The sequence below is a fragment of the Phocoena sinus genome, chromosome 10, assembly GCF_008692025.1.
Source record: "Phocoena sinus isolate mPhoSin1 chromosome 10, mPhoSin1.pri, whole genome shotgun sequence".
Taxonomy (NCBI): domain Eukaryota; kingdom Metazoa; phylum Chordata; class Mammalia; order Artiodactyla; family Phocoenidae; genus Phocoena; species Phocoena sinus.
Window position 1 is genome coordinate 3461850 of NC_045772.1, and position 27600 is coordinate 3489449.

Genomic DNA, 27600 nt, shown 5'->3' on the forward strand with positions numbered 1-27600 from the left:
CCCCTTCCGTCCGCTGTGTCCCTTCCTGTCCTGCTGGTGGGTGTGCCCACCAAGCTCCACTCGGGTCACTGCCCAGCCGTGTGCCCACGCGGCCCCGGCCCACGGCTGCCTTGGAATCCCTTCCCCTTCCTCACACACATCCTCCCAGGATGAGAGCAGCGGGCAGTGGTTTATGTCACAGCCACGTGGGCCCAGGGGTGCATTCCTGAGAAGGCGGCAGCTTTGATGTCACCGGGGAAGGAGGGCTTTCAGGGACCTCTCGGTCATCTGCGTGTCGGGGGGGACAGAGGGGAGGGTCCCGTTCATTCCTGAGCCTCTGTGTTTAGACCCCAAGCCGCTTGTCTGGGTTCAGAGGGTGTTTCGGCAAATACCAGCCAACAGTCCTGCCTCTGTGCGTGAAGCACACGGCTGTCCCTGGGCTTCGGACATCCAGGCTGCTGGACCCTGTGTCGTCAGGGGTGTGCCCCAGCTGGATTTAGCCTGGTTTTGGGATCAGAGGGTCAGGGGCCGCTTAGGAGAGTCTCAGTGACGCTGGGTTTGAGCTTGGTGCTAACAGCCCCAGGATGGGGTATCCCAGTTATCCTGTGAGGGGGGCTTCTGGGACCCTGACTGTCCCCCGGGGTGACCTCAGCAGGGCTGGGGGCCCCGACTGTCCCCAGGGCCAGGATATTTTGTGTAGGTTCAAGGCCAAGAGAAACTTCTAATGTAAAAATCGAATCATCTTTTCTGCTCATGGGGAAAAATGTAAATCAATTCTGGCACTTCTCTGATTCTTACTCCAGCTCTGAGTTTTATCTTGAATTCTCTCATCAGAGTAATAGTATCTCCATCGTCCCGGGGTACACTGACCCTGCACCCCCACATTAGACTACAAATGCTTCGTGCGTCTGAGCCGTGCTGTCCTCCTGTGGGGTGACATTCACATAACACAAGAGAAATGAGTTTGCTGCACTTGACTGCAATTTACTGGATTAAAGCTCCGCTTGGAAGAGTTCGTCGTCAAGTTGAATTTAGTCCTTAAACCGGAGAGTTAAATTATCATTCGAAATGAAAATCGTTACCTGGCCTATAATTAAAATCTCAAATAAAGCAGAGACAGAATCCTTTCTTAGGAAAATGTACTTTTCAGATACTCAGGATTACTCCAGGTTTCTCTCTCTTTAGCACCTCTGCCGTCTTTGACGTCGGACTCTTTCTACTGGTTCCAGGTTGGGGGTATCCAGCATTTCTCTAGTACATTATTGTAAAGCTAAGGCATTATTGCACTTCAGGAAGACTTCGTTTTCCATTAAAATCATATACAGAGAGATTGCGGTGGGGGGTAAATTTAGCCAGGGATCTCCTTTCCTCCTCCGTGGAATTCTTTCCCCCAGGGCTGGGGTTTTGACAAACAGAATAATCCCCCTCCTTGCATCTGGCCTGGGTGTCCGTGCACAGCCAAACGGCCACTGGGGACAGGGGCGGGGCTAATGGCTTCTGTTAGCTTCCTGGGGCTACTGTCACAAAGGACCACACACTGGGTGGATTAAACTAACAGAAATTGGACTCCCCTGGTGGCGCAGTGGTTAAGAATCCACCTGCCAATGCAGGGGACACGGGTTCGAGCCCTGGTCCGGGAAGATCCCACATGCCACAGAGCAACTAAGCCCGTGTGCCACAACTACTGAGCCTGCACTCTAGAGCCCACAAGCCACAACTACTGAGCCTGTGTGCCACAACTATTGAAGCCCGCGCACCTAGAGCCCGTGCTCCGCAACAAGAGAAGCCACCGCAATGAGAAGCCCGTGCGCTGCAATGAAGAATAGACCCCGCTCACCGCAACTAGAGAAAGCCCACGCACAGCAACGAAGACCCAACGCGGCCAAAAATAAAATAAATTTATTAAGATAAAAAATAACATAAATTTATTCTCTCACAGCTCTGGAGGCCTGAAGTCCAAAATCAAGGTGTCGGTGGGGACTTGCTCCCTGCAGAGGCCCTAGGGGAGAGTCCTTCCTGCCTCTTCTTAGCTTCTGGTTGTCCTGGGTGGTCCTTGGCTTGTAGCTGCATCTCTTCAGTCTCTGCCTCTGTCCTCATATGGCACCCCCCGCCCCCGGTGTGTTCTGTCTCTGTGTCCAAATTTCCCTCATTTTAAAAGGACACCAGTCATTGGACTAGGTCCCCCGCTAGTCCAGTATAATCTCATTTTAACCTGATCACATCTGCGAGAGCCTATTTCCAAGTGAGATTACTTCACAAGCACCGGGGGTTAGGAATTGACACAGTTCCACTGGCCTCAGGGCTTCTGGGGGTTGGTGGTGATGGCCACTTCTTGTCGACCCGCTTGTCGAGCGTCTGCTGGGACAGAGGACACTCTGACAGGCTTCTGTGGTTCGTTTTCTTTTCAGAGATCTGAAAACAAGCGTTCCTCGCGTCCACCCAGCCAGCTTCTAGGTGGGTCAGATGAGCTGGGCGCAGGGCGTGGGTCGGTGAGGAACACAGGTATACGCTGAAATGTCTGACCACGGTGAGCAGAGTGGCCCGAGAACATGCCACGTGCGGTTAGAACCTTCCTGGGTCGTCGTACCCGCTGTCCGAGGGGAGACGAGGCTCCTTGGCCAGTTCCTGCCAGGAGTCTCCCCCGTGCAGGCTGCGAGTATCCGGTGTGTGCGCATGTGGAGAGCAGCTGCTTTTGCAGAAAGAGCCAGAAGGCAGCTCCATGAGAGCAAGGACTGGCCTTGCCTCCTCCCCCCTCAGCTCGTGTCCTGCAGCTGCTGTGACAGAGTCCCACAGGCGAGATTTATTCTCGCGGAGCTCCTTCTGGAGGCGCCGGGGGAGAATCTCTCCTTTTCCAGCTTCTAGAGGCTGCCTGCATCCCTTGGCTGGCGGCCCTTCCTCACCTCACGCCAGCCTCTGCCTCTGTCATCACAGCTTCACTGCTGACCCTCGTCCCCCACGAGGACCCTGGCCGTTACCCCGGGCCCCCAGGAGTCCAGGGTAACTTCCGTGTCTCAAGTCTCAAGATCCCTACCTGACCCACGCCTGCCAAGTCCCTTCTGTGGTGTGAGGTGACATGGCCTCAGGCTCCAGGGAGTAGGATGTGGGTGTCTTCGGGGCTCCGTGTTCTCCCACCGGCGCCCAGCACCCCCTTGACGCTCAGTCAGTATTTGTGGAGGGAGGAGTAAGCAAGGCCTTTGCCATCGACCCTGGGGTCCGTCCCCGCTGTTTCTCTGGAGGCACCACGTGGACCAAGGGCCACCGGGAGTTACTGGGAGTCCAGTTTGAGCCCTTGACCCGTGAGTGGCCACCCCCGACTTCCCCAGGGAGAGTGGTCTCCGCTCACGCTGTTGCCCATTGCTCCCTCCTGAGCCCTTTCCCTGATGTGGACAGACAGGTGTCTCTTGTCGTGCTCCCAGTGCCTGCAGGGCTGGGGTAACGGGGTGAGACTTCTCTGCTGGGGTCGCCGGGCGCAGCTGGAGGAGGGAGTGTGTGTCCGCCAGGGCAACGCGGCTGTCGTGAGTCCAAGCGGCAAATAAAGAATGCGTGTTCTTCTCTGGGTGTTCATCTGTCCCGGGAACGTCCCTCCTCCCAGCACCATGCAGGAAGGGGAATTTGAACCATCGGGGGCTGAGCTGCTGTTGTGTATGGATGATTAAGGTTTTAGTTAGCATTCCGGCTGAGTTTGGACACGTCGCCATTTCAGAGTTGGCACGGTTTCCCTACTAGCTGATAAAGTGCTGGGGACGCCCCTTTCCAGCCTCGCTGCCCACAGCTGTGAGTTTACTTTCCACCGACAGGTTCTTCCCATGGTCAGCAGGGACCCTCAGCCCGGCCTCCAGGCTTCCATCTTCTCTGGGGTGCAGGGCGTCTCCCACCCCACCCACGCAAGCCCACCCTCCCCAGGAGACCTCCCCAGGCCCTCCCGTGCCCCGACCCTCAGAGGGCCGCATGTCATTAGAACTAAATCATAGTCCTGTGTCTGAGATGCTGTCCTGGAGCTGGTTCTTGGGATGTTGCAGGACAGATGCCCTGGCCCCGGGGTTTCCGGGTGAGCTCTCCCAAAGCCGGGGCCTCCCTGGATGAGGCAGTTTCCAGGCTGTGCACCGCCCCCCATCCCATGGTCTCTGGAGAGACGCCTGCAGAGGCCCACAAGGGCACAAGGAGGGCCCTGGACAGCCTCCCCGTCGGGCCCCAGGACAGAATGAGCCTCCCTCCCACCAGGTCCCTGGGGGATGTTGGCTGGGGCCCAGGCTGACCCGGGGTGGGACCCTCCACCATTCTGGGACCCCAGATGTCTCCTGAGCTGCCACCAGCTGTATCCTTTTGAGCCCACATCCTTGGCTGGGAGGGACCCTGCCTTTGCTTTCAGGGGGTTCAGGAGCCAAGATGGGGTTCTGGGTGCTCAGGCCCTGGGGGCCAGCTCGGTGAACTCTCCCCTGGTCACCAGGTGCACCTTTGCCCCAGGCACCCCACGTGCCAGTGTCCGGCCCCCTGGGGGGCCTCCCCCGCTGGCTTTGGCAGCCAAGATTTTGGGGTCCACCTGTGTGTGTTCATTTGGTGCCTCCTGGGTTCTTAGCTGCTGCCCACTGGGCACCACAAAGACCTGGGGGACAGAAGGGGCTTTCTCTTCCACGGCTCCAGCTCTGCTGAAGCTTACGGAGTCGCTGAAAGGTGTTAGGGGCGCTGCTTTCTTAGGGGACTGTCCCCAGGAAGAGATTTCTGCTGAGTCTGTCCGGTTTCTGTGGTGTGTTTAGGATTTGTAGTGGTTTCCTGTGGCTGCCGGAATAGAAGACTGTAGGCTGGGTGGCTTAACACAGCAGAAATTCATCCTCTCACGGTTCCAGAGGTCAGAATTCTGAAATCAAGGTGTGGGCGGGGCCACGCTCCCTCCGAAGGCTCTGGGGACACCAGGGGCGGGTCCCTTTGTCTCTTCCAGCCATGGTGCCCTCGGGCTCCCTGGGCTTGTGCCTCCTTCCTCACGTGGTCTGTAAACTGCAGCTGCTCCTCTTCCGTAAGGATTCGCGTGATTGCAGAGGGCCCACCCGGGTTATAAGGAGGGTCTCAGTTCAAGATCCTTAATTTAATCACGTCTTTTGCCACGTGACGTGATTGTCACTCTTTTGCCACATGGGGTGATAGTCACAGGTTCCGGGAATTAGGATGTGGACGTATCTCTTTTTTTTTTTTTTTTTTTGCGGTACGCGGGCCTCTCACTGTTGTGGCCTCTCCCGTTGCGGCGCACAGGCTCCGGACGCGCAGGCTCAGTGGCCATGGCTCACGGGCCCAGCCGCTCCGTGGCATGTGGGATCTTCCCAGACCGGGGCACGAACCCGTGTCCCCTGCATCGGCAGGCGGACTCTCAACCACTGCACCACCACGGAAGCCCTGGACGTATCTTTTAGGAGCCACCGTTTAGCTGACTTCAGGGTTGGTTATTTTCTGTTCCCCCCACCCCGCAATGGACATGAGGAGAGAGGGGTAGGGAGAGCACCCCCTTTCTGAAAGGAGGGGGTCCCCAAGTATGTCTGCGGGCTGGGCTGGGCTGAGTCGGGCCGGGCCGGGCCGTGTACCTGCACCAGGAGTTTGGAAAGCACTGCGATTTTTCAGGTTCGCCGGGTTTCAACCTCTCAGGTGTGTAGGTAACTCTTGATTTACAGCCAGGAGCCGTGGAGAAGCTGGAATCATTTTCTTTGGCGCTGGAATGCATTTTTAATTTATATTTTAAAAAGATGGGTGTGTCGGGGTTCTGGGAATTTGCTTCAAAGACAGTAGTGAAGTCACCCCGAAGCCCCAGCCTGGGGCAGGCCTGCCATGGTCTGGGCTTCCGGCCTCCCCTCCCCGTGCTGTGGGCAGGTGTCTGGCCTCTGAGGGGCCCTTCCTGGCAGCCTTGCCTGGTAGGGGAGGGGGCTCCAGGGCCGGGACAGGAGGTGAGGCAGTCCAACAACCTTGAAACCTTGAAGGGAGCTGGGGGCGGGGAGAGGGCCAGTGCGGGGCTTGGGGTGGACAGATGGGGCCTCCAGGCTCAAGAAGCCAGTTCAGAGCAGGGGGTCATGTGACAGCCCCACATGCCAGGTGCTCAGCTCAAGATCCTCACAGAATTAGCTGATCTCACCTTGACCCCGGCCTCCTAGGGGCTAGGCTAGCCCCGGGGCCAGAAACAGAAATCCTGCCTTCAGGGAGGGTTTCCAGCCTGGGAAACGGAGTCAGTGGTCGGAAGCCTGCTCTGGACACCTCTGCGGGGGGCGGGGGGGGGGGGGGCGGTTAGGTGGGAGGGTGTGCCTAGGCCGTGGGTGGGTGGATGGAAGGGTGGATGGACCGATTTTTTTCAGTGTTTAAACTTTTCAGAGGCCCTGTCCTTGTCTCCGTGCTCCTGAAGCTTCCAACACAAGCTATGCGGGTGCATCACTGCCTCCGGAGAGTCTAGTTTTTCTAGTTCAAAGCCCTGAGCTATCGCTTAGGACCAGAAGGCAATTGTCTCTTTATTTATCGAAAAACTGAAGCCATAAAAACCTCTACGCTCCCTTCCCTTCCTGGGGCCCAGCCCTGGCCCCCCTCCAGGGCCGAGGGCTTCGGCCTGGCTGCGCTCCCCTCCGCTGGCCCCCACCCCGGCATCTTCTGAAGCGCCTCTTGGCAGGAACCACGTTCACACCGTCATCTCCTGCTTCCCGCCCTGCCCCTCCTCCCCCAGACCTGCCGTGACTGTCCCACACACGTGCGCACACACCCCACGCCACATATACACGCCACACACAGACACATCACACACCACATCACATGTACATGCCATACATACATAACACACATGCACACATATCACATACACGCCACACATCACATACATTCACACACATCACACATACGCCACACAGACATACATCACATAACACACACACACACACACGCACACACACTCCTGTACCTTTTACCTTCCCCCTGCCAGGCCCTGCTCCCCACAGGTCTCTCTACAGCGAGGGGTGTTTGGCTGTCCCCCCCTCCTTCGCAGACCTGACCAGGTGCGCACCCGTCACCCAGCATCCGGCCCAGCCCCCGATATCCCCGTGCTTCTGCTGGGGCCCTTTCTGGGGCCGAGCCGTCTCCACCGCCATGGACGCTCCTGCATAGCCCAGCTCAGAGGCTCCCCCACTCAGGCACTATGTTTTTCCTCCGTTTCCCTTACATTTAAGGAATATCTTTTTTGGTTGCAAACAACAAATGGTATTCTTACACCCCGTGCCGGGTGTCAGTTTCCGGTCTGTAAGATGGGGGCGTTTGAGAGTTCCCACACCAGGGGCTGCGAGGCCTCCGCCGCCCCTGTAACCCTGCAGACGAGCCCTTGTTTAAGCTCTGTGAAGCTGGCGCTTCTCTAGGGCACTCAACGCTCCCCACCCGAGGGTCTGTGGCTTTGGCACTACGGGCTGGGGTTCCCGGGTGGCCAGTGTTGCCCTCCCACCCCCAGCCCCAAGCCTGGGTGGGACAGGCATCCAGTGACCGGGACGTGCGTGAGGTTGTGGCGGCTAGAGGGGCCTCGGCTCCTGGGAGCTCCTGTTCTGCAGCTACGCATGCCTTCTTATGCAGCGGGGGTCCTTTCCCAGTTTTCCGTGCGGGGTTCTGCATTTGCAGCCGTGACCAGGAGGCCAGGCCTCAGGTCTTCCTCGGCAGGGGGTTGCGGTGCTACATGAATTATTGAGCAAGGCTATTAGCTTGCTCGGGTGAACCTCATCCTCGGTGGGCGGGCGAGGCTGGCAGTCATAATGGGTTGGGGGTGCACAAGAGGAGGATGGGGGAACTTTCCCCAGGTTTTGAATGGCTCAGAGCAAGCCTCTGACTCTAAGCAGGATACTGGGATGCTTGGAAGAAATTTTGGAAGCCCAGATTTACTTTGAGGATTCCTAGAAGAGGAAAGGTGAAGTTAAATCTTGTTAAGTAAGCACATCTGAGAACATTTATTGCATTAAAATGGTGTTTCAAGTAAGAGCTGTATATTAAAAAAAAAGATATAGGGCTCACTAAATTTGGTCCTAATTATTTGCCTAAAGTAAGATGATTTTAAGAATTAAAAACCATCCTATCACATCTCTTCACAACTCTGAGTTCTGATGCCAGGTTGGCTGTGATGTCCCATGGAAACGGGACAGTTCTGCAAATCAGGGCTTTCCCCCGAGGGCTGGCCGTCGGGATCTGCCAGCACAGCCCCGAGGAGGAGATACAGTTAAAGAAACACGTAAGTGGATTACTGTCCAGTTCAGCTGGAGTGGCTGCCATGGAAAGGCGCGCACGGGGGCCTGGGATTGGCCTGAACGAAGGTCCTGGAACCCAGAGACGAGACCCTTTCCGGGGGACCCAGTTCATCTGAGACCTGCATACTCAAGAGTCCTCACTGCCTTTTATTTTAAAAAAAAGCGTGTTTATCTGTAGAATTAATTCTTCATTCATTAGATCAACAAATTCCCAACGCTGTTTGAATCAAACCTGTGAATTATGCAGGTTTTATAATTCTGTACAGGATTCATCATTGGCTTGGAAGGGGGGAAATCCTGGCACTTTAAGACTTCATCTCACAAGCATTCGTCGAGTACCTGCTACGTGCCGGGCGTTTGTCAGGCACCCTCTGTGTGCTGGATATTCTTAGACTTGACCCCCAGACAGACCCTGCCCCTGCCCCTACCCCAGAGCCTGGGGAGACAGAGGCTGGGGAACAGCTGCACAGCAGGTGTCACCCTGGAGCTGGGGTGGGCGCTCTCTGGAGGGGGGAGATTCTGGGCCATCAGGGTCTGTCCTGGGCGCCCTGGCCCTGGTCAGGTGGGCGGGCGAAGCCTCCTGAGGGGATGCAGGGTGCCTGAGATGAAGCTGCATCTGGGCACAGGGAAGCCACCTGCAGAGCCCAGCAGAGAGGATGCCAGGCACAGAGAAAGGGGGTCACCAGGGGGTGATCATTGACAGTGGTGAATATGCATGAGTGTTTACCTAGGGGGTCGTCTCCATTAGCCTATTGAATCCCCCAATCTCCCTTCAAAGAGGGAGACCGTGTGGCCGGCACGAGAGGTGGTGAGCGTGGCGCAGACGGGGCTGGCGTGTGGCCGAGGGCCGGGCTCCAGGGTGGGAGGGTCTTTATGGAGCAGCGGGATTGTTTGCAAGCCTCTGTGGAGAACAGGCGGATGTGTAAGGTGATGAGCAGCTGGCGTGGGTCCAGGGGCCCGAGAGATGGTCACTGTCCGTGGTTGTGCAGATTGGGGTTGGTGTAGACTGGGGTGCAGGTGGCAGTGGAGGCGAGTGACACGGACCCTGGGGGATGGCACTGGTGGGGACAAGGGAGGAGGGGAGGGAATGGCTCCGGGGCTCCTGGCCCCCTCTCTGGGCAGCTGCAGGACCCTCTCCAGGTGTGGGACCCGGAGAACAAGCTTGGCGAGGGAAGACAGGTTTGAAGCCTGGGTTTGCGGAGGAGAGAACAAGGGCAGAAAGGGTTGGATGGCTGTGTGTGGGCCCCAGAGGAGGGGCCTGAGGCACGGCTGTGGAGGTGGGGAGCTGGCCCTGGCCCACCTCCCCTTACTGGCCTGGTGGGAGAGGCCGGGAGGAGCGTTCCCAGAGGGCAGAGAAACCAGAGCCCGGTGAGTGTCGTGGAAGCTGGGGAATGCAGCCCCACAGGGTTAGGTGCTGCTTCACCTCGGGACTCCGTGTTTGCAGAGGCCAACGTTTACTATGATTGTAACTCTAGGACAGGCGCGGAGGGCCGCTGGAGTGGTTGAGTAGTATCACCCCCAGATTCGTGTCCAGAACCTCAGAATGTGACCTCCTTTGGACATTGGGTCTTTCCAGATGTAATTAGTAAGGCTCTCGATGAATAGTAAAATCATCCTGGATTTAGGGTCCACCCTGAATCCAGTGACGGGCGTCCTTATAAGAGAAAGGAGGGGGAGATTTGAGACCCAGGGAAGACGGCCATGTGATGACAGAGGCAGAGATGGATGATGAAGCCACAGCCCAGGGAACACGGGGAGCCCCCATCAGCTGGGGAGGCAGGAAAGGTCCTGCCTGGAGCCTGCAGAGGGAGTACGGTCCTGCCCACACCTTCATTCTGGACTTTCGGCCGCCAGAGCTATGAGAGAACACATTTCTGTTCTTGTAAAGCCACCAGATTTGTTGTACTTGTTACGGCAGTCCCAGGAAACGAATACTACAACGACCTATTGGAAATGAAAAGATATCCTTTGTGCTTAAAACAAACAACTTCACGGAGACTTAGCTTTATTTGCAGCTGATTTGAAATTGCACAATTGGTTAAGTAGAGGAACAGAATAATCCCACACATCATCACGCCCTTTCCACGGGACAGCGGATGCTTTAAGGCAGCCGCCCGAGCTGCAGCGTGGCTGTGGGTAGCACGGGTCCTGCTCTGTCGTCCTCCTGTTCACAGGGGCGGCCTGAGGAACGAGGCTTCCCTGCAGCCGCTGAAAACCACACATGAGCAGAAATACTGTCAGCAAAGTCAAATTCAGGTCTTCGGGAATTGAGTGAAGGGTGCTCTGTGTGTGTGTGTGTGTGTGTGTGTGTGTGTGTGTGTGTGTGTGTGTACACGCGCTCAGGGCCTGCCTTCTCTCGGCCTCGGTAGCAGGTGGCCCTTGAGAGGGCATCGTAGGAGTCCTCAGATGCTTCGGTAGAGGTGGAGGAGTTGAGACTTCCAGTCCACACGAGGGCAGAGCTCGGGAGCTGCTGTGGCCACACTGGGGGCGTGGGCTGTGCTTTCATCCTGGTGGTGACACTGACCACCTGGGCCGAGCCCGGATGGGCAGGATTCTGGAACACCACAGGCAGAGCACCGTGGGAAGGGGCCGTGCCAGGCCCCCATTTGTTTGCGGTCACGGTTTGCGGAGCACGGCCCGCCCCGTCCTCTCACGGCGGCTTTATTATTTCAGAATGCCCTTGACCTGCCAAGTTGGGACTTGGAAGGCAAACCCTCCCAGACGTCACATGTATTTTAAAAGTAGAGATTAAAGAATTTGCAGTGTATGAAGAACAATACACCTTCAGCTAAGCATTTAAAATTAATGACTAGAATTTAAGGAGGCTGCAGGCTGCCCACCTGGAGAAGATGCCAGGAGCGGGGATTAGCGTGAGAGTGTGTGTGAGAGGGTGTGTGTGTCTGTGCAGGTATGTACGTGTGTGGCTGAGGGTGTGTGTGAGGGTGTGAATGCATGCGTGTGAAGACGAGAGTGTGTGTGAGGGTGTATGTGCGAAGATGTGTCAGCAGCGTGTGACTGGGTGTGAGGGCACAGGTGTGTGTGCACCAGTGTGTGTGGGGTTATGTGTGCACACAGCCTGCCTGGCGGGGTGGCCGAGCCCAGTGTTGTGGGGCCGGCAGGGCACCCTGCTAACCCGGGAGCGGGCGGGGGGCAGTGGGGGGGAGATCAGACGGTTTCCATTGCTGGTGGAGCTGAGAGGAGGGTCTGCAGCCGGGTGGGCCGCCGTCCTTTCCCTTCTGAGCAGCATGTGAATTGTCTGCTCACAAGGTTCCTTGGGGGCAGCCCCTGCTAGGGGAGAGCAGGTGGGTGACCTGGCTGGGCTTTCTGGCCTCTCCCTCCCTGCCCTGCCTGGTGGGGAGGAGGGGGACGAAGAAGAACCCACCCGACACTGTCTGGCCCTGGGGTGGGCTTTGCCCTGGGTCCCCGGCCTGGTGGCCCCTGCACGGTTCTGTAGTTCAGTAGAGGTCAGTGGTTGCGACACTCCTCCCTGTTTCTGAGGGACTCAGGCTGGGTTACCTTTGATTAGCAAGTTGTGCATTCTTGGGTGTTGCAACCTGGAAAGGAAGACACTTGGGAGAAGTAGAGGAAGTTCAGATTTGTTTCTGAGGCTTGTTATGCTAATTACAGATCAGTTTCACCTGTTCCTCAAAAGGAAGCTCATTCTGAAGCCTCCCTTGGAAGGTTGAAAGGATTTTCTTACACCAGTCAATTATTGAGCTCTCTAAAATCTGCACACTGGGAAACAGACCCTGAGGCTCAAGATCTGCCTTCTCGGTAGCCAAGCCGTGGCCAGGGGCGGGGGGCACCCAGGGCTGTGCAGAGGAGAGGTTGGGCTGTAACGCAGTGGCAGCAAAAGCCTCTGTGGACCCCACGTCTCAGCTCTGGAGATACACTGCCGAGGTGGCTGCACTAGCCCAAGGGGCTGTGGGCCCCTCCATCTCCACGCTCACCCGTCGCTGGGTGTGAGCTGCCTCAACAAGGGCTATGCAACTTTGGGTGAGGGATTTCAGGAGGAGGATCTGAGTGCAGAGTCTCAGCTGTGAGCCACCGTCACCCAGCACTCCAGAACCTTGGTCCTGGAGGGACATGTGGGGTACACCACAGTACCAACTCTTCCACAGCATCTAAGTCTTCCTCTTTAAAATGATGATAAATTTTAGTATCACTATCCAGTTTGTTCAAATTCCCAATTGTCTCATACATGCCTGCTCTGGTCTGAATTGTGTCCCCTCCAAATTCCTAGGTTGCAGCCCTAACTCCACAATGGGACTGTATCTGGAGGTGGGCCCTACAGGAAGTAATTTAGGTAAATGATCAGGGTGGGCCCTGATCTGATGGGATCAGTGTCCACATAAGCAGAGGCAACAGAAATCTCTGCCTCTTGCTGTACACACACAGAGGAAGGGCCGTGTGAGGACAGAGGGAGCGGGCAGCTGGGAAGAGAGGCCTCACCAGCCGTGCTGGTACCCTGATCTAGCCTCCAGAACTGTGAGAAATACACTTTTGTTGTTTAAGCCCCCAGCCCATGGTATTTTGTTACGGCAGCCCGAGCAGACTGAGACAGTAGGTAATGTATTCACATGGTTCAATATTGAAAAGGCACAGAGGGCATCCAGGGAAGCCCATGTCTGGGGATCCCAGTGACTTTGGGTTCCAGGATGATACTGCCGTTCGAATGCACGCTTCTCCGTGCACCGAGGATCCTGGTGCCGGATGTCTCTGGAGCTCCAAGTTTCGTATCTCTTCATACCAAACCCGAGAGCACTGGCGTTACAAAGGAAACATTGATGAATATGACCATATGCAGATGTAACATTTTTACGTGACTACAAATAACATAAGTTGAAAGTTAAACTTAAGCCAAGAGGGAGTTGCCACAGAAATAGCAGAGAATAGTTAATTTCTGAAATTTATGAGGACCTCGTGTAACACAATAAAAACAAAACCAACCATCATTGCAATACCAACACAGGAATAATCAGGCAGTTCAGAGAAAGGAAATGGACGTTGCCAGTCAAATTCCGGCAGATGTTGAACCTCATCAAAAATTATTGCAAATAAAACACCTGGAAGATTCATTTGTCAGAAATGCAAAATAGTTTACAGATTGAACATACCTTGTGTTGGCGAGGATGTGTGAATCCGTGCATCCTTTTGGGGAGCACGGTTTGGAAATATTGGGTGAGTCAGAAAAAAGTGCGGCTGTCAAAATGTCAACTGCGTGTACCTTTGATTCATCACATTTAGGAATTTTCTCGAGAGAGAGATTCTTAAAACATGCCAAGGATGTATATCAAAAAGTTACCTGCAATAAAAGCGAGCTGTAAACAGCCCCGTGTCCATCACTAGTAGAACAAGAAACGTTAGTGGTTTAAATTCTGATGGGGTCCTCTATCGCAGGGGTCCCCAACTCCCAGGAACCGGGCCACACAGCGGGAGGTGAGCGGCGGGGGAGCGAGCGGAGCTTCATCTGCCGCCCCCCATCGCTCGCATTACCGCCTGAGCCATCCCCCACTCCCCCCCCCCCACCCCTGCCCCTCCACCGCTCACCGTCCGTGGAAAAATTACCTTCCATGAAACCAGTCCCTGGTGCCAAAAAGGTTGGGGACCGCTGCCCTAACTGAATACTGTGCAACCATTAGGAAGAAAGAGGAGGAGCTCCCAAGTGCCAACAGGGAGGGTCTCCAAGGTACCGCGCTGAGCAAACATGCCGGACGGCCGGGGCATCCAGCTCTCCTGATGTTTTCCTGTGGGGACCCGCAGGAAACTGCTGAAGGCTTCCCAGGCCGCGCTATTTGCACAGTGAATTCTTTTTTTTTTTTTTTTTTTTTTAGTATGCAATGTAGTACTTTTATTTTAAAACGCGTTCATTTAAAAGTCAAAACTGGTGACACATACTGGTGGGAGTTGGGGAATTCCTGGTTGTCGGGCTGCCGGCCTGTGGGTGGCTGGCAACATCTACCCTGTGACAGAGGCAGGTCCGGGCTGTGTCCCAGGGAGCGAGGATCACCCAGTCAGACCCCTGCTGGCTGCCGCGGTGGGCACTCTGGGTCTGACGGGCCTCGGGGGTCAGCTTGGGCTGCCTGATCAGTTTCTATGTGGAAGCTTCCAGAACCTTCCTGTCGTGAGGGATTAGGCCACAGAGAGGACGTTGGAGGCCAGTGGGAGGAACAGACACGATTAAAGACGAACTGGAATCCAGCGTTGCCCGGCCGGGCAGTGGGGGAGGGAGGAGGCCACACAGGAGGCCCTGGGCCAGAGTGACCCTGACCTGCTCCCGAGTCTCCCACGAGGCCCGGAGGTGGCCAGCCGTCGTGCGGGCAAGCGTGCGGGGAGGGCACGAGGCCTTCTCGTCATCCTCTTTCTAGGTGATTCTCTCATAAGGGAGCCAGGCTCAGCCAGCGGGGCGTTCAGAAAGGGGTTGGATGCCCAGAAGTGTTCACAGCTGCACGTTGCCCTGGTCCCCCCACTCCCCCGAGGGCGGGGACCCCGGCAGGCCCGGGACAGGGACAGGGCTGGAGTGGCTTGGCCACCTGGTGCCTTCGGCCGAGGAACCCCCTGGGGTGCTTACTGGGAGCCCGCTGCCCCGCCACCCTTAGACGGCCCAGCAGGTGCTGGGTGCCCTCGGGCCAGCGGGAACGGCACACGTCTGATCGCAGCCCGACTCCAGGGTGGTTCCCAGAGGCCTCACGTGCCCCCGGGTTTGGGTTTAGCAGCTGGTTCTGCAGCGGCGTTTGCAGCCTGGGTGGGAGCAGTGCCCCCCTCCCCCCAGCAGGCCACAGTGTGACCTCCTCCCGCCCTCGTCCCCCAGGTGAGCACTGCGAGGTGAACGCACGCTCCGGCCGCTGCACCAACGACGTGTGCAAGAACGGCGGCACCTGCGTGAACCTGCTCATCGGCGGCTTCCACTGCGTGTGCCCCCCCGGCGCGTTCGAGAGGCCCTACTGCGAAGTGGCCACCAGGAGCTTCCCGCCGCAGTCCTTCGTCACCTTCCGCGGCCTGAGGCAGCGCTTCCACTTCACCGTGGCCCTCGCGTGAGTCCCCGCGCGTGCCCGCGACGCCTCCTGTGGTTGGAGGTCGCGAGGTGGCCTCGTGTCTCCGCGCATCCCTCCGTCCCGTAACAACAACCCCCGTCCACCGGGGCCTCAGAGAGTCGAGTCACCTTGGCCAGCGCTGGCTGTAGGACCGGCCACTTAATTTGTAGGACCCCATGCAAATTGAGGATGGGGTTCAAAAATTAAGAATCTCCAGCTGGTGACAACAGAGCATTTAGCAGGTGTGGTGCCCTGTTTGCCCGCCCAGCTCACATGCCCACGAAGCCGACCCCCGGCTGCCCCGGTCCCACTCACCTGCCACCACGTGGGCACCCCTGCCACCCAGGTGGCCAGAAGGTGGAGGGAAAGGGCCCAGCAGGCTTGGGAATGAGACTCAACGTAGGCTCCTGCTGTGCCGCCAGCTTGCTGGGAAACCGCGGGCGGGCGGCCGGGCGGCCTCACCCCTTTCCGCGCTGGTTCTTTAACCGTAACAGGAGGAAGCAGGCTGACTGTGTGCTGTGGCCATTCTTTAACTTTTGCATCTTTTTCTCCAAGAGAATTTAGATTTAATTTAACTTTTAAAAATCTATCGCTTCCGTTGTAAAGACGTCTATCAAGTTCACCTTAGTAGTACAGGGTGTACTTTGTATTTGGTCAGCGTTTAGGGGCCCATTAGGGGAATGCGGCCTTCTGTGTCCCCCAGAACAAGATGCTCCCTCTGAGCTGCCCTTTGGAGAACAGGGCATCTCAGGGAGAGATGGGGCAGACTCCTCTCCCGGGGCTGCCCACCCTGAGCAGGTGAGGGGTGCGGTGTAGCCAACAGGCGCCGCGTGGTGCTGATGTGAAACCCCCCCGGCAGTCCTCCTCCGTCTTGCCTCCCCTCCCATCTCGGTCAGGTCCTGTGAGTCCCTTGACCTCATGTCTCCCCCGCCCGCCACTGTCCTCCCAGTTCCCAGCACTCTGGCCTGGGCCACCGCCCTCTCCCCCGTGGAACAGCAGTGGTGGCATCTGCTCTCAGCCTGGGTCAGGTGGATCTCTGTCCGACAGGCCTGCCGGGCCTGCCTGCCACCTGGGGCAAAACCCAAACTTCTTAATAGGGCACAGGGTGGCCCCCTGTGTGCTGACCCCTGGTGACCCTCGATTCTGGCACCTCGCATCCTGTGACATGGCCACCCTCACCTCGTGATTCTCTGGACCTGCCCAGCCTTGCAGAGGCATTTCCTCGGCCCCCCCCTGCCCGCCCGTCCGACGGCTGCTGCTTCCTTCAGGAAGCCCCCCTGACCCAGGCGGGGCCATACCTGCATTCCAGCTCCGGCTGGACGTCTGGTCACTGCCTGCTTGTCTGCTACCTTCAGCCTTTGATGTTCCTGCTTGCAGGATCAGGCCTCTGTCCACCCTGACTGCCCCTAGAGAAAGGTCCAGATGAGGGCACTTGGGTAACATGGGGGCTTGAGTCGTTGGTGGGTTTTCTACATTGCGGCTCAGATCTTTTTGCTCTAAACCCATCCTTCATACTAGATCATTGGTTGGGGCTGTGAACTCATGCCAGATTTCCTGATCCTGACTTTTTTTCCTGGTTGTCAGGTGATTTGATTGGGCTAAAGTCTCCAAAGCAGATGCACGTCCTTTTGAAACCTTTAAACGGCCACACGGGCTCCCTGGCCGGTGCTTTCGGGCTTCTGCTCCAGGATTGCCATGTCCGTGTTCATCACTGTGCAGAGGTCCAGCTCTCTCTCTGTGTCTGTCCACCCACTGGCCTGAAGCTCCTCAGGGGCTTTTTTTTTTTTTTTTTTGCGGTATGCGGGCCTCTCACTGCTGTGGCCTCTCCCGCTGCGGAGCACAGGCTCCAGACGCGCAGGCTCAGCGGCCGTGGCTCACGGGCCCAGCCACTCCGCGGCATGTGGGATCTTCCCGGACCGGGGCACGAACCCACGTCCCCTGCACCGGCAGGTGGACTCTCAACCACAGCGCCACCAGGGAAGCCCTCCTTGGGCTTTTTGTCCTGTGTCGTGACACGCAGGCGCCCAGGCGAGCAGCTGGCTGGTAGTTCCATTCTCACAAAGCATGAGCGCCCACTGCTCCCCTCTGTGGCCCCAAGACGTTGGCCGGGGGGGCTCCCGATCTCCCAGAGGAGGGGCTCTTTGGCCCGGTGGGGGGTGGGAGGGGGTTGAGTTGCAGAGGGAGAACATTCCGGGCATTCTGAGTGGCCTGGAGTGTCTGCCGGGAGCTCTGCAGAGGCAGGCAGACCCCTGCACCCACTTTGCCCTGCTTCAGCACCTTGGTACATTCTTGGGCCCGGACATCTGTGTGGGGTGCAGACGGCGTCCTCTTGGAGGACGTCTGTTTCGAGAGACTGGTCCCTGCTGAAATACCACCTGGTCTCTGCCCGACTCATCACAGACTTCAGCGTGGATCGCTCAGCGGCCACATTTGGGCTTTGTGCTGGCACTGCTCTCGCACCTCACCTGTCAGGCCCACTTCCTTCTCACGAGAACCCTGAGAGCTGGTATCACTGTTCTCCCCATCTCGCAGGTGAGGAAACTGAGGTAGAAAGGTTGAAAAAGTTGCCCAAGGTCATAGGCTGTCCGGTGGGACCCCCAGGCCCTGCCTGTAACCTGTGCTCTTAACCTCCCTCCCTCTGGCCCCTGCCCCCCGTAAAGGATACGGGCCCAGGGCCCGCTTGTCCTGATTTGCAGGTGTTTCCCACGTTCTGCCCTCTTCCCGAATTTCCCTTGGCGACCAGCTTTAATAAAATGGCGAGAGCAGCTGTCATCCGTGGAGCCCGTGTGCACGCCGGGTGCCCTGCTTGTGGCTCTGTTTCTGATCCTTAGAGCACCACCCCCTTTCCCGGGAGCTTGGAAGAGGGAGGCGTGGGAGATACAGCTCCGGTTGGCCCCCTGGGCCCGGCTGCAAGGCTGCAGTGCTGTTTGATTCTAAGGGCAGTTTGAAGGTTTGGGCCGCTGTTTTAGGGTGGCTGCCCACGTTCTGGTGCACGGTGCAGGGCTCCACCCCGCCCTGCAAAGCGGCTGACGAGGCTCCCTCTCCAGGGGTGTTGTGAGGACTCACGTGAGCTGGTACGTGCTGTTGCCCTCCCGTTTCTCTAGCTGGGCCTCTGCACCAGGCCCCGGTCCTGGCCCTGCCTGCTTGCAACACCACGTCCCCGCCCTCTGCCCCTAAGCCCTGTGCTCAGGAGGCCACCACGTGGGCACAGCCTCCAAAAGGAGGGCCCCTCGTTGGGACCCCTGGCCACTCTGTGCCCCACGTGGCTGGATGCTGAGAACAGCAGGCTTCTGTGGGTGCCCGTCCCCCCAAATCAGAGGTGCCCTGTGTCTTCTGGCAAACAGGTCGATGGCATGTGGTTTTGGTGTCTACGTGGCCATAGCCACCCACCACCTGGGCGTGGCCGGCAGCCCTCTGTCATAGGCAGTGCAGCGAGTAAGCTGCAGGAGGCTGACCTGAAAGGTGACCAGAGTCCTGGGGGTGGGGCCCATGGACACAGCGGCCAGCAGATGTGCTGGAAACCAACAAAGGAAGTCTGGCAGCTCCAGACTCAGAGAAACCAAAGAACAGTCGTGTTTAATTAAGTGCCCACGTGATGTAGCGCGTGTCCCCTTGCTTGTCAAATCTAGTATTGTAGATGCTTACACGTGACAACAATTTATGGACGATTTCCGACACACCTGATGATGGCTAAAAGGTCGGGGCCGAGGCCACATCAGGGAGTTTAGCTTCAAAAGCAAAATCATAGAAAGCACCCCTAGAACCTGAGCAGGGGAACGGTTCCGTGTCGGGGCTGCGGTTGCTCTGGGCAGGGCCTGGAAGGAGTTGGGCCTCCTGCCTCCTGACGGGCATACTGTGAGAGAGGTGGGCTGGGGCACCAGCCCAGGGCTTTTTTTTTTTTTTTTTTTTGCGGTACGCGCACCTCCCACCGCCACGGCCTCTCCCACCGCGGAGCACAGGCTCCGGACGCCCAGGCGCAGCGGCCATGGCTCACGGGCCCAGCCGCTCCGCAGCATGTGGGATCCTCCCGGACCAGGGCCACGAACCTGCGCCCCCCACATCGGCAGGCGGACTCTCAACCACTGCGCCACCAGGGAAGCCCGTGGCCCCGGGCGTTTATTTCAGGTGGTTTCTTTCGAAGCTGCCTCTTTCTGGTTTCTGTTTGCCAAGGGCCTGGGCTCCCGGGGGCCTCAGCTCCCTGGTCCCAGCCTCCTTGTTGCCACCCTTTGTTCTTTCTCTTCCCCTGGCCCCTCACCAGGCCTCGGCTTCTGTTTCTGGCCTTTCCCCTTTTTACTTGTGCTGTTCAGACCCTCCCTGTGGCCCTGGGTCCCATCGTTAGATCGTCCATTCCCAGCAGTGCGTGGTGCCTGCCCGGAGGACCATTTCAGCACTGACCACCCCCCTCGGTCCAAAGAGAAACCCACAACAGTGAGACCCCTCAAGGGGAAGCGAGCCTGGGGTCGAGTGGATCCCAGTCTTAATTCAGCTCTTCTTCTACCTGCTCACTCCACACCCGGAGCTTCCACTCTGCCATGCAGGTATTTTTTCTTTAGAGTTTGTCATCAGTGCTTGCTGACTTCTAAACCGAGGGGATGCAAGGTCTGGGCGGGAAATGTCAATTTTATGTAACTCAAGGGAGAGGCTAGGGTCACATGCCTGAGGCTGGTTCTGACAGACTCCTGCCGCATGAAAACGGATAAACCAACCTGGAATCAAAGGAAAGAATTTCCCCCCACTTAATCTCCGATGAGAGAGACATCCAGCTAGCTCAGGAAACAGTCCCGAGTTCACTCCGAAGGTTTGTGGTTTCTCTGTAACCAGGGTGTCGAGGAAGCCTTGTGGTGACTTGGTGTGTCGGGGACCCTCGGGTCTGATGGAAGAGGCTTCCTCGGGGTGGGAGAAGGATTTCTGAGGCTGTCTCTTGTAGAGTGTGGTTTTTTACTCCGAGTGCTTCAAGTCTCACAAGTCTTGCGTTTCCACGCGTCTGTTGGTTCACGTGGGCCGCCATCCGTCCGTGGATTCAGCACATCGGTATCAAGCGCTTGTGTGGACCAAGTCCTCTTTTGGTGTCGGGGTTGCAGCAGTGAACGGGAGTCATCATCTGTCCCCTTAAAGGATCATGTGTTCTCATAAACAAACAAATAATTAGGATAATTTCAGAAGTAAGATGAGTGGCGTGATAGCCTGTAGGGTGAGGGGCACAACTTAGATAAAGTGAGTTGGGGAAAGCACAATCGGAGTGACATCTGGGAGATCTGCAGAGTCAGGGAAGATCATACCCCACACGGGGGAACAGCAGGTGCAAAGCCCGGGGGCAGGGAAGAATGTAGGGTTTGGGAGCAAAAGGGCGCAGTGTGGCTGGAGTGTGGTGGTGGAGACGAGGGGCATAGGCCCTGAGGTGGTGGTCAACACCTACATCTCTGTGCCCTGGGGCGTGTACGCGGGATTTATGCACTGCATGTGTTTACCGTCCAAATATTTCCAGTTAGTATAGTGGCTGTGTCACATCCTTCTAGAGCACCGTGCGAGTGGAATCTTTTCACCTGTACAGGTTGTGGTAACCAAAGTGCCCCCTGGAATCTGCTTTGCTCCTTCCAGAAGAGAACATTGCTAATCAGGTTTTACGGGCTGTCCACTCCTGCTGTGAAAAAAAAGAGTACTGGGGACCAGAGTCTTTGCCAGGCGTACTCATCCTCTTGCCCACTCTGGCCAGGCTTGTTGCCCTGGGCAGCCTCTTGTTCCCCCACCTCCAGGCCACCTGCAGACCTTCCACCCCGGGCTCATTCATTGTGTGACGTGCTTCCCCTTGGTCCCCCAGGTTTGCCACCCAGGAGAGGAACGCCCTGCTGCTGTATAATGGCCGCTTCAACGAGAAGCACGACTTCATCGCCCTGGAGATCGTGGACGAGCAGGTGCAGCTCACCTTCTCGGCAGGTAAAGCCTCCTGAACAGGAGGGAGCCGCCCTCGGAGCACGTCGTGGGCACTTGGTTGTTTAAAACCACCCCATTGGGGCTTCCCTGGCGGTCCAGTGGTTAGGACTCCACGCTTCCATTGCAGGGGGCGTGGGTTCGATCCGTGGTTGGGGGAACTAAGGTCCCGCATGCCTCACGGCACAGTCAAAAAAGCAAAAAAACACCCCATCCTGTGCAGCGCCATCAAGCGTGCTGACTCGCCGATTCCCTGGTTCTCCATCTGGGAATCCGTCCCGTGGGAGAAATCCAGAACGCACAAAGATGTTCATTGCAGCGTTGTTTATAAGACACAGCTCAAATTTCCACAAACTAGGGGATCATTGAAGTGTGCTTCTGCCTCTGTAGGTTGAAAATATTGACAAAGCCGTTAAAAATGTTTTCCCGGTGGTTGGAAAGAACATTCGTCCAGACTGTTGGAAGGACTTTTAGCCTTAGTGGTTTGTTCACCTCTGTTCTCTCTGGACCTCCGCCCACCCCGCAGGTGAGACCACGACGATGGTGGCGCCACAGGTTCCTGGGGGCGTGAGTGACGGCCGGTGGCACTCTGTGCGGGTGCAATATTACAACAAGGTAGGACCAGCCCCGCCCCGCCCGACCCCCAGCCCGGGCGGCCGGTGGCGGGTGGGGGATGGGCCCTGGCAGCTTTTTGGTCTTTAGACATTTATACTCTGAAATTTCAATAAATATGCTGGTTGACAAAGTTATTTAGGAAATGAGCATTTGTTGAGGGTCTGTGTAAAGATACCCAGGCCCTGCGCTGGGGCGGATACTCCCCCAGGGAGCGCTGGGCGGGGAGGCTCAGGGACCCCAGAGTCCTACACGGGGGAAAGGACGCAGAAAGAGCTTATTCATTGCAGCTGCCTCGGCCGAGTCATTACTGGTGGCTAAAATTCCAGGCCATTCAAACACTGTTCCAAAGCCCAAGTAGTCTACTTACCTGGATGAAACCTGAGAGTCAGAAGGCTCCCATAGGAAAGGCTGTGAAGGTCTGGGCGTTTCGGGGGGTTTCCTTTCATTTTGCTGTTTATTGGCTTGTAAGGAAACTCCTCGGCGGTTTTTGCATCCATCACTGTGGTGCTTCCCCGTCGCTGTGGTTTTTGCAAACTGCTGTTCTCCTTCCTGGGAAACTCCAGGGTCCCTCCTGCTCTGAGCCCCGACCCAGGCCTCCACAGGGCTTGCGCCTGGGCTTGGCTGGCAGACAAGGGGTCCTCCCTCTGTAAGAGATACACCCATGGAGGAAGGGTGCTTTCTGTCTTTCACGTCTACTGCATTTCAGCTTTTGGACAGAGTAGTGATGGGCGACCTCTCCCACCACTTGGGCCTGAGGTCTGTGTCATACAGACCCCTCCCTGTCGCTGTCCTTCCCCTAGTCTGTCCTCAGCCATCGGAGCCCTCTGCGTCTTTCTTACATATGGCTCACCGTACACGTTTCACTTCTCCATCACCCGAAATACTTAGGCCCCCAGCAGTGATCACCCGCACGGTGACCGTGGTTTTTGTCCCCGGTCTGCGGGCGGGAGATGCCCCTGTCGCCCGGCCCAGGACAGAGGCCGGGTAGGTTTTGACTCGGGTGTGGAACTCTGCACGGTATTTGTGATGCGGGCAGGGAGAGGTTCTGGTGGGGTCAGGGTGCAGATCTGAAGCGACACGGGGGCTGGTGCCGCTCTCAGGATTCTGAGGACCAAGCAGAGAGCGTTCACAGGTGCCTGGGACGGGGTCCGGACAGCCTGCTGCCCTCATTCCTGTTAGCCCCCCGGGGCCGTGGTCTCGACCGTGCCCGGGTTGCTTGATGCAGGGCTGCGTGAGCCAGTTAAGGAGGTGGGGTGGGGGGCGGGGGACGGGCCAGAGGAAGACAACGCGCCTCTAAAGACACACTTGGAATTTCCTAGCTGCCCCGTCTCAAGCGCTGGAGCCTCCTGCTGCAGCTGTGCCCCTACGGCTGTCTGGAACAATTAGGGGCCAGTGTGAGGTGCACCCACCTGCTGCCTGCCTGGAGCAGCCTTGCATGGCCGCTGTGCGAGACAGTGGGCGCCGTGGGACCCTCAGAGCCTCCCCTCCTGCTGACCTCCAGGGGGCTCGAGGACGGGATGGATGCACAGCTTGGGTTTTTCTTACACGATGTCTTAACCCACACGACGTCCTTTCCCCAGTTGCTACCCGTGGGCCTCTCTCACCCTGGAGGACAGAGGGGCCCCCCCGTACTCCCCCAAGTGAATTCTTCTGCCCTTACAACCTGCTCGAGGTCAGATGGTTTCGGCCCCTTCTCTCTGCCCTGGAGACAGTCTCCCCCGCAGCCATTCTCTCACGATGAGGCAGCTCTCAACTGCGCAAAGGTACAAAGACTGTGCCCCAGCATCCTGGAGGGTCACGAGCCCCGAGGCCAGGACCACGCCCTGTGAGCCTCTGTGTCCCCATAGCACGGGGCACAGTCCCGCTGAGTGCAGGAACTGTTGTATCTGATGTCGGGGCCTGGATCTGCTCCAGCCAGCAGGACAGCGGTCGGACCCCTGATTCCTCTGTTCACATGGTCGGGATGGCTGTCCCGTGTCCGGGCAGGACCAACAAGCAGATGTGTCGGCAGCAGAGCTCCTGCGAGGCTGGCCCCTCCTGGGCCAAGGCTGGGGACAAGGGGTCAGTGGTTTTCTGGCTCAAACACATTCAGGCTTTTGTCGGGACGTTGCACACCCCCTCGAGTAGAAAGAAGGAAAAGTAAGAGTTGTAATGGATGCTCTGGCCTGCCCGCTGCTCCAGGGCAGGTGGCTGCCATGTGGCAAGGATGTCATGCCCCACAGTCTGGGCTTCGCACACCTCTGAGCTCTCAGCCTCTGGCCTCCTCCCCTTGCCAGCAGGGCCAGGACATCAGGGATGGGCAGTCGGCAGGGTGCAGGCCAGTCGGGATGGGCCGAGGGGACCCTCTGGGGCCCATGCTCCATGTCAGGGAAGCAAAGGACGCACTCGTGGTGCATTTCCCTTTCCGCTTGTATGGGAAACGCATCTCCCAGGGCCGGCTGAAGACTTTGGGCTTCGGGGCTGTGTCAGCCTTGGTTGCCCACCAGAGCACCTGCACGTGGCGTGCGTGTTCCAGAGTCACCTGCCGATGGCTGAAGCAGCAGCCTGTCACAGCTGAGCAGAGACGGAACCTCTGGCTCGGCCAGCCCTGCCCAGGTCCGGAGGCATCCATCATTCTTGACCATCCAGGCACGCAGGAGGCATCACGAGGGTCTGCTCGCAGAGACCCTCCAGGGAGCACCGAGGAGGCATCTCACTCCTAAAGGGCCCCCGGGATGCCCCCGGGAGAAGGAAGGAGGAGCCCACGTGAGAGAACACGCCCTGGCAGTGGATCACTGCCACCCGCCGCTTCCGTTCCCAGGGCCAGCCTTTCAGCAGACCCTCAGCGCACGCGCGGGATTAGGCTTTCCCGGATTAGGCCTTTCCCCTGCTGCCAGCTCAGCTATTTCCTCTCCTGCCCGAGGCTGTTTGATGGAGGAAACCGAGCAGTTTGCAGGTAGACCTTGAGGCCCCCCTGCTGTGGTCATCACACAAAGGGAAGTGCTCAAAGTGCTCTGGATCAGGGACATCTGTCTCCCGGGAGCTTTGTGTCTCAGGGCCCGAGGCACTCACGTGTCCAGGGGCCCGGGCGGGGCTCGGCAGGGAGCGAGCAGGTTTGGAGGGGGGCGTGGGGGCAGTGCGAAGGGGTCACATCAGGTGGGGGCGTGGCCAGACAGATGGCAAGGAGGGCAGCAGTGGGAGTGGTCTGGGAGGGGCGAGTCGCTCTGCTCTGTGGGCATCTGTTGTGTCATCCACGTCGTGTCCGGTCCTTAGAGTGGGTCCTGTGTGGGAAGCCTCTGGGGTCCCTTGCACCCTCCCCAAGTCTGCTGGGGCCCAGGAGCCAGTCTGGGCTATTTTACCAGTCACCCCCAACACACACCCAGGAAATAGGTGGAAACCTCACCAGGATGGTCCCAGGAGGGCGTATCACCAAAGGGCCGCAGGGTGTGGGGCACCCATGATGGGCAGTGCAGGACCCAGGGCTGTGACAGCCCTGAGGCCGAGAGGAACCAGGGGAGAGGGCAGAATGGAACCCAGGTAGGAGGGGTCATGGAGAGAAGCCACCTGTGCAGAGAAGCGACCTCCTGACGGCGCTCCCTCCCATTTCCTTAGGCTCCCCGTTGGCCAAAGGCAGCCAGAAATCAGAGAACAGGGCCTCTTGATGTGGTTCCTATGGGTTGATGCCCCCAGGCAGGGAGCCAGGCAAAGCCAGTTTACTGTTTTTTCCTGCTTGGTGGCATTTGAAGCGGGAAGGTCTGGTGGGATAAATCACCTTCCGTGGAGCCTGGGTGCCCGCTGGGGCTGGGCGTTTTCCTGGGAAGGTATTTTAAAGGCGGACGACGCTTTGCAGAAACATGTCGAACTCCGTCAAGCGCAGATGGGACCCAGAGCCCCGCCACCCACACCCGCCCCTGGAGGTTTGGGGAGGATCTGTAGTCATCACTTCATCGCCGATGTGCTTCTTCTCCCGAGACTATTGTGCACGATAGGTAAACACTTCCCCTGCCAAGTCGCAAAAGAGTGAATGTGCCTGATGGGAGAGTTTGTGCCGGTTGTTCTGAGACGATAGTTTTGTGTAGATAGTTCTAAAATGATTTCTTTGCAGTTGGAACTCAGGTTTGGCGGTAGTCAGGGCTCTTCGGGGGTGTCTGCCCTTTCCCCTTGCCCTTCGGTGTCAAAATGTTTGTGTAGAGACGCTGGGGGCCGTGGGGAGGGGGAGAAGCACCCTTCTGTGGAAGCATCTGTAATGTGGCATCTCCGCTCTTCCTGGGGAGGACGCCTGAGAGGACAGTCGCTCACTCACTGAGTGCCTGTTGTGTGCCCGGCGGGGCCCTTGCACTGGGCGTCTGGAGGGATTACCTGGAGGCCCTCACCTTGTCCGGCAGCCCAGCCGGGCCTCGGGGATGTTGACACATCATCCAGGAGGAGTTTGATAGGATCCTGGGCGGGGCCTCGGCAGGCGGCCCGTTCTGGTTCGAGTGCTTCTGAGATGACAAGTGTTGTCTTTGGTCCGGCGCTGAAAGCATCTTCGTGAAGTGAGAGCCCCAGCTGAGCTGCTTCTCTCAAGTGTCAGCATCCTCTGAGATCACTAAGAAGAGCATCCTAGTGCTTGAGATTCCCATGACCTTGGGGAAGGGGCCACTGGTACAGGGGTCATTAGGGACCACTCCGCCCTGGCTGCACTTCAGACCTGGCTTGTTCAAGTCATTCATTCTTGGGTCTGTGTCACACACTATATTCCAGGGGTTCCAGGGGAGTGGGCTATGCATGGGGTGGTGCAGAGGGGTGTGATCCACCACACCCTGGGGTCAGGGGCGTCTCCCTCTGCTTCCACAAATGTTCCAGAAAACTCAAGGGCTTCCACTCAGAATCTTGTTTCAGGCTGGTCTTGATGAAAGTTCTCCTGGGGTCCTGCAGAACTGCTGTGGTTTATGTGGTCCTCTGGGTGTGGCTGCCTGGCCTCCCTCGTCACTCCCTGCAGCCCTTCCTTCATGCCTTTGTTCATTCATTAATACATGGAGCAGTTATTGACTGCCTACCGTGTGCCAGGAACTGTTTAGGGTACGGGGATATACAGAAGACAAAAGAGATAAAACTCTATTGCTGTCCAGGAACTGATGCTCCAGAGGATATGGAAGGGGTGGTGTAGGGAAGAGGAGAAGGGGAGAGGGAGATAGAGAAAGAGAGGGAGGGAGAGGGAGAGAGAGGGATGGAGGGAGAAGGGTCATTTTACCTACAGAACTCTGGATTCTTTTAATAAAGAAAGGTATTTAGTTGCACAATTTGTATGGAAACACAAAACACCCGAATAGCCAAAGCAATCCTGAGAAAGAAAAACGGAGCTGGAGGAATCAGGCTCCCGGACTTCAGACTATACTACAAAGCTACAGTAATCAAGACAGTATGGTACTGGCACAAAAACAGAAATATAGATCAATGGAACAGGATAGAAAACCCAGAGATAAACCCAAGCACCTATGGTCACCTTATCTTTGATAAAGGAGGCAAGAGTATACAATGGAGAAAAGACAGCCTCTTCAATAAGTGGTGCTGGGAAAACTAGACAGCTACATGTAAAAGAGTGAAATTAGAACACTTCCTAACACCATACACAAAAATAAACTCAAAATGGATTAAAGACCTAAATGTAAGGCCAGACACTATAAAAGTCTTAGAGGAAAACATAGGCAGAATGCTCTATGACATAAATCACAGCAAGATCCTTTTTGACCCACCTCCTAGAGAAATGGAAATAAAACCAAAAATAAACAAATGGGACCTAATGAAACTTAAAAGCTTTTGCACAGCAAAGGAAGCCATAAAAAAGA

General features: G+C 57.1%; 1 protein-coding gene across 1 annotated transcript in view; it reads left to right on the top strand.

Annotated features, from left to right (window-relative positions):
- The window catches only part of CELSR1 (cadherin EGF LAG seven-pass G-type receptor 1), a 144626-nt gene that overhangs the window by 57025 nt on the left and 60001 nt on the right, over positions 1-27600 (top strand). The window contains exons 3-5 of the mRNA XM_032644381.1: positions 15028-15250; positions 21069-21184; positions 21705-21793. Coding sequence (XP_032500272.1) covers positions 15028-15250; positions 21069-21184; positions 21705-21793 — 428 coding nt within the window. The remainder of the gene's footprint in view (positions 1-15027; positions 15251-21068; positions 21185-21704; positions 21794-27600) is intronic.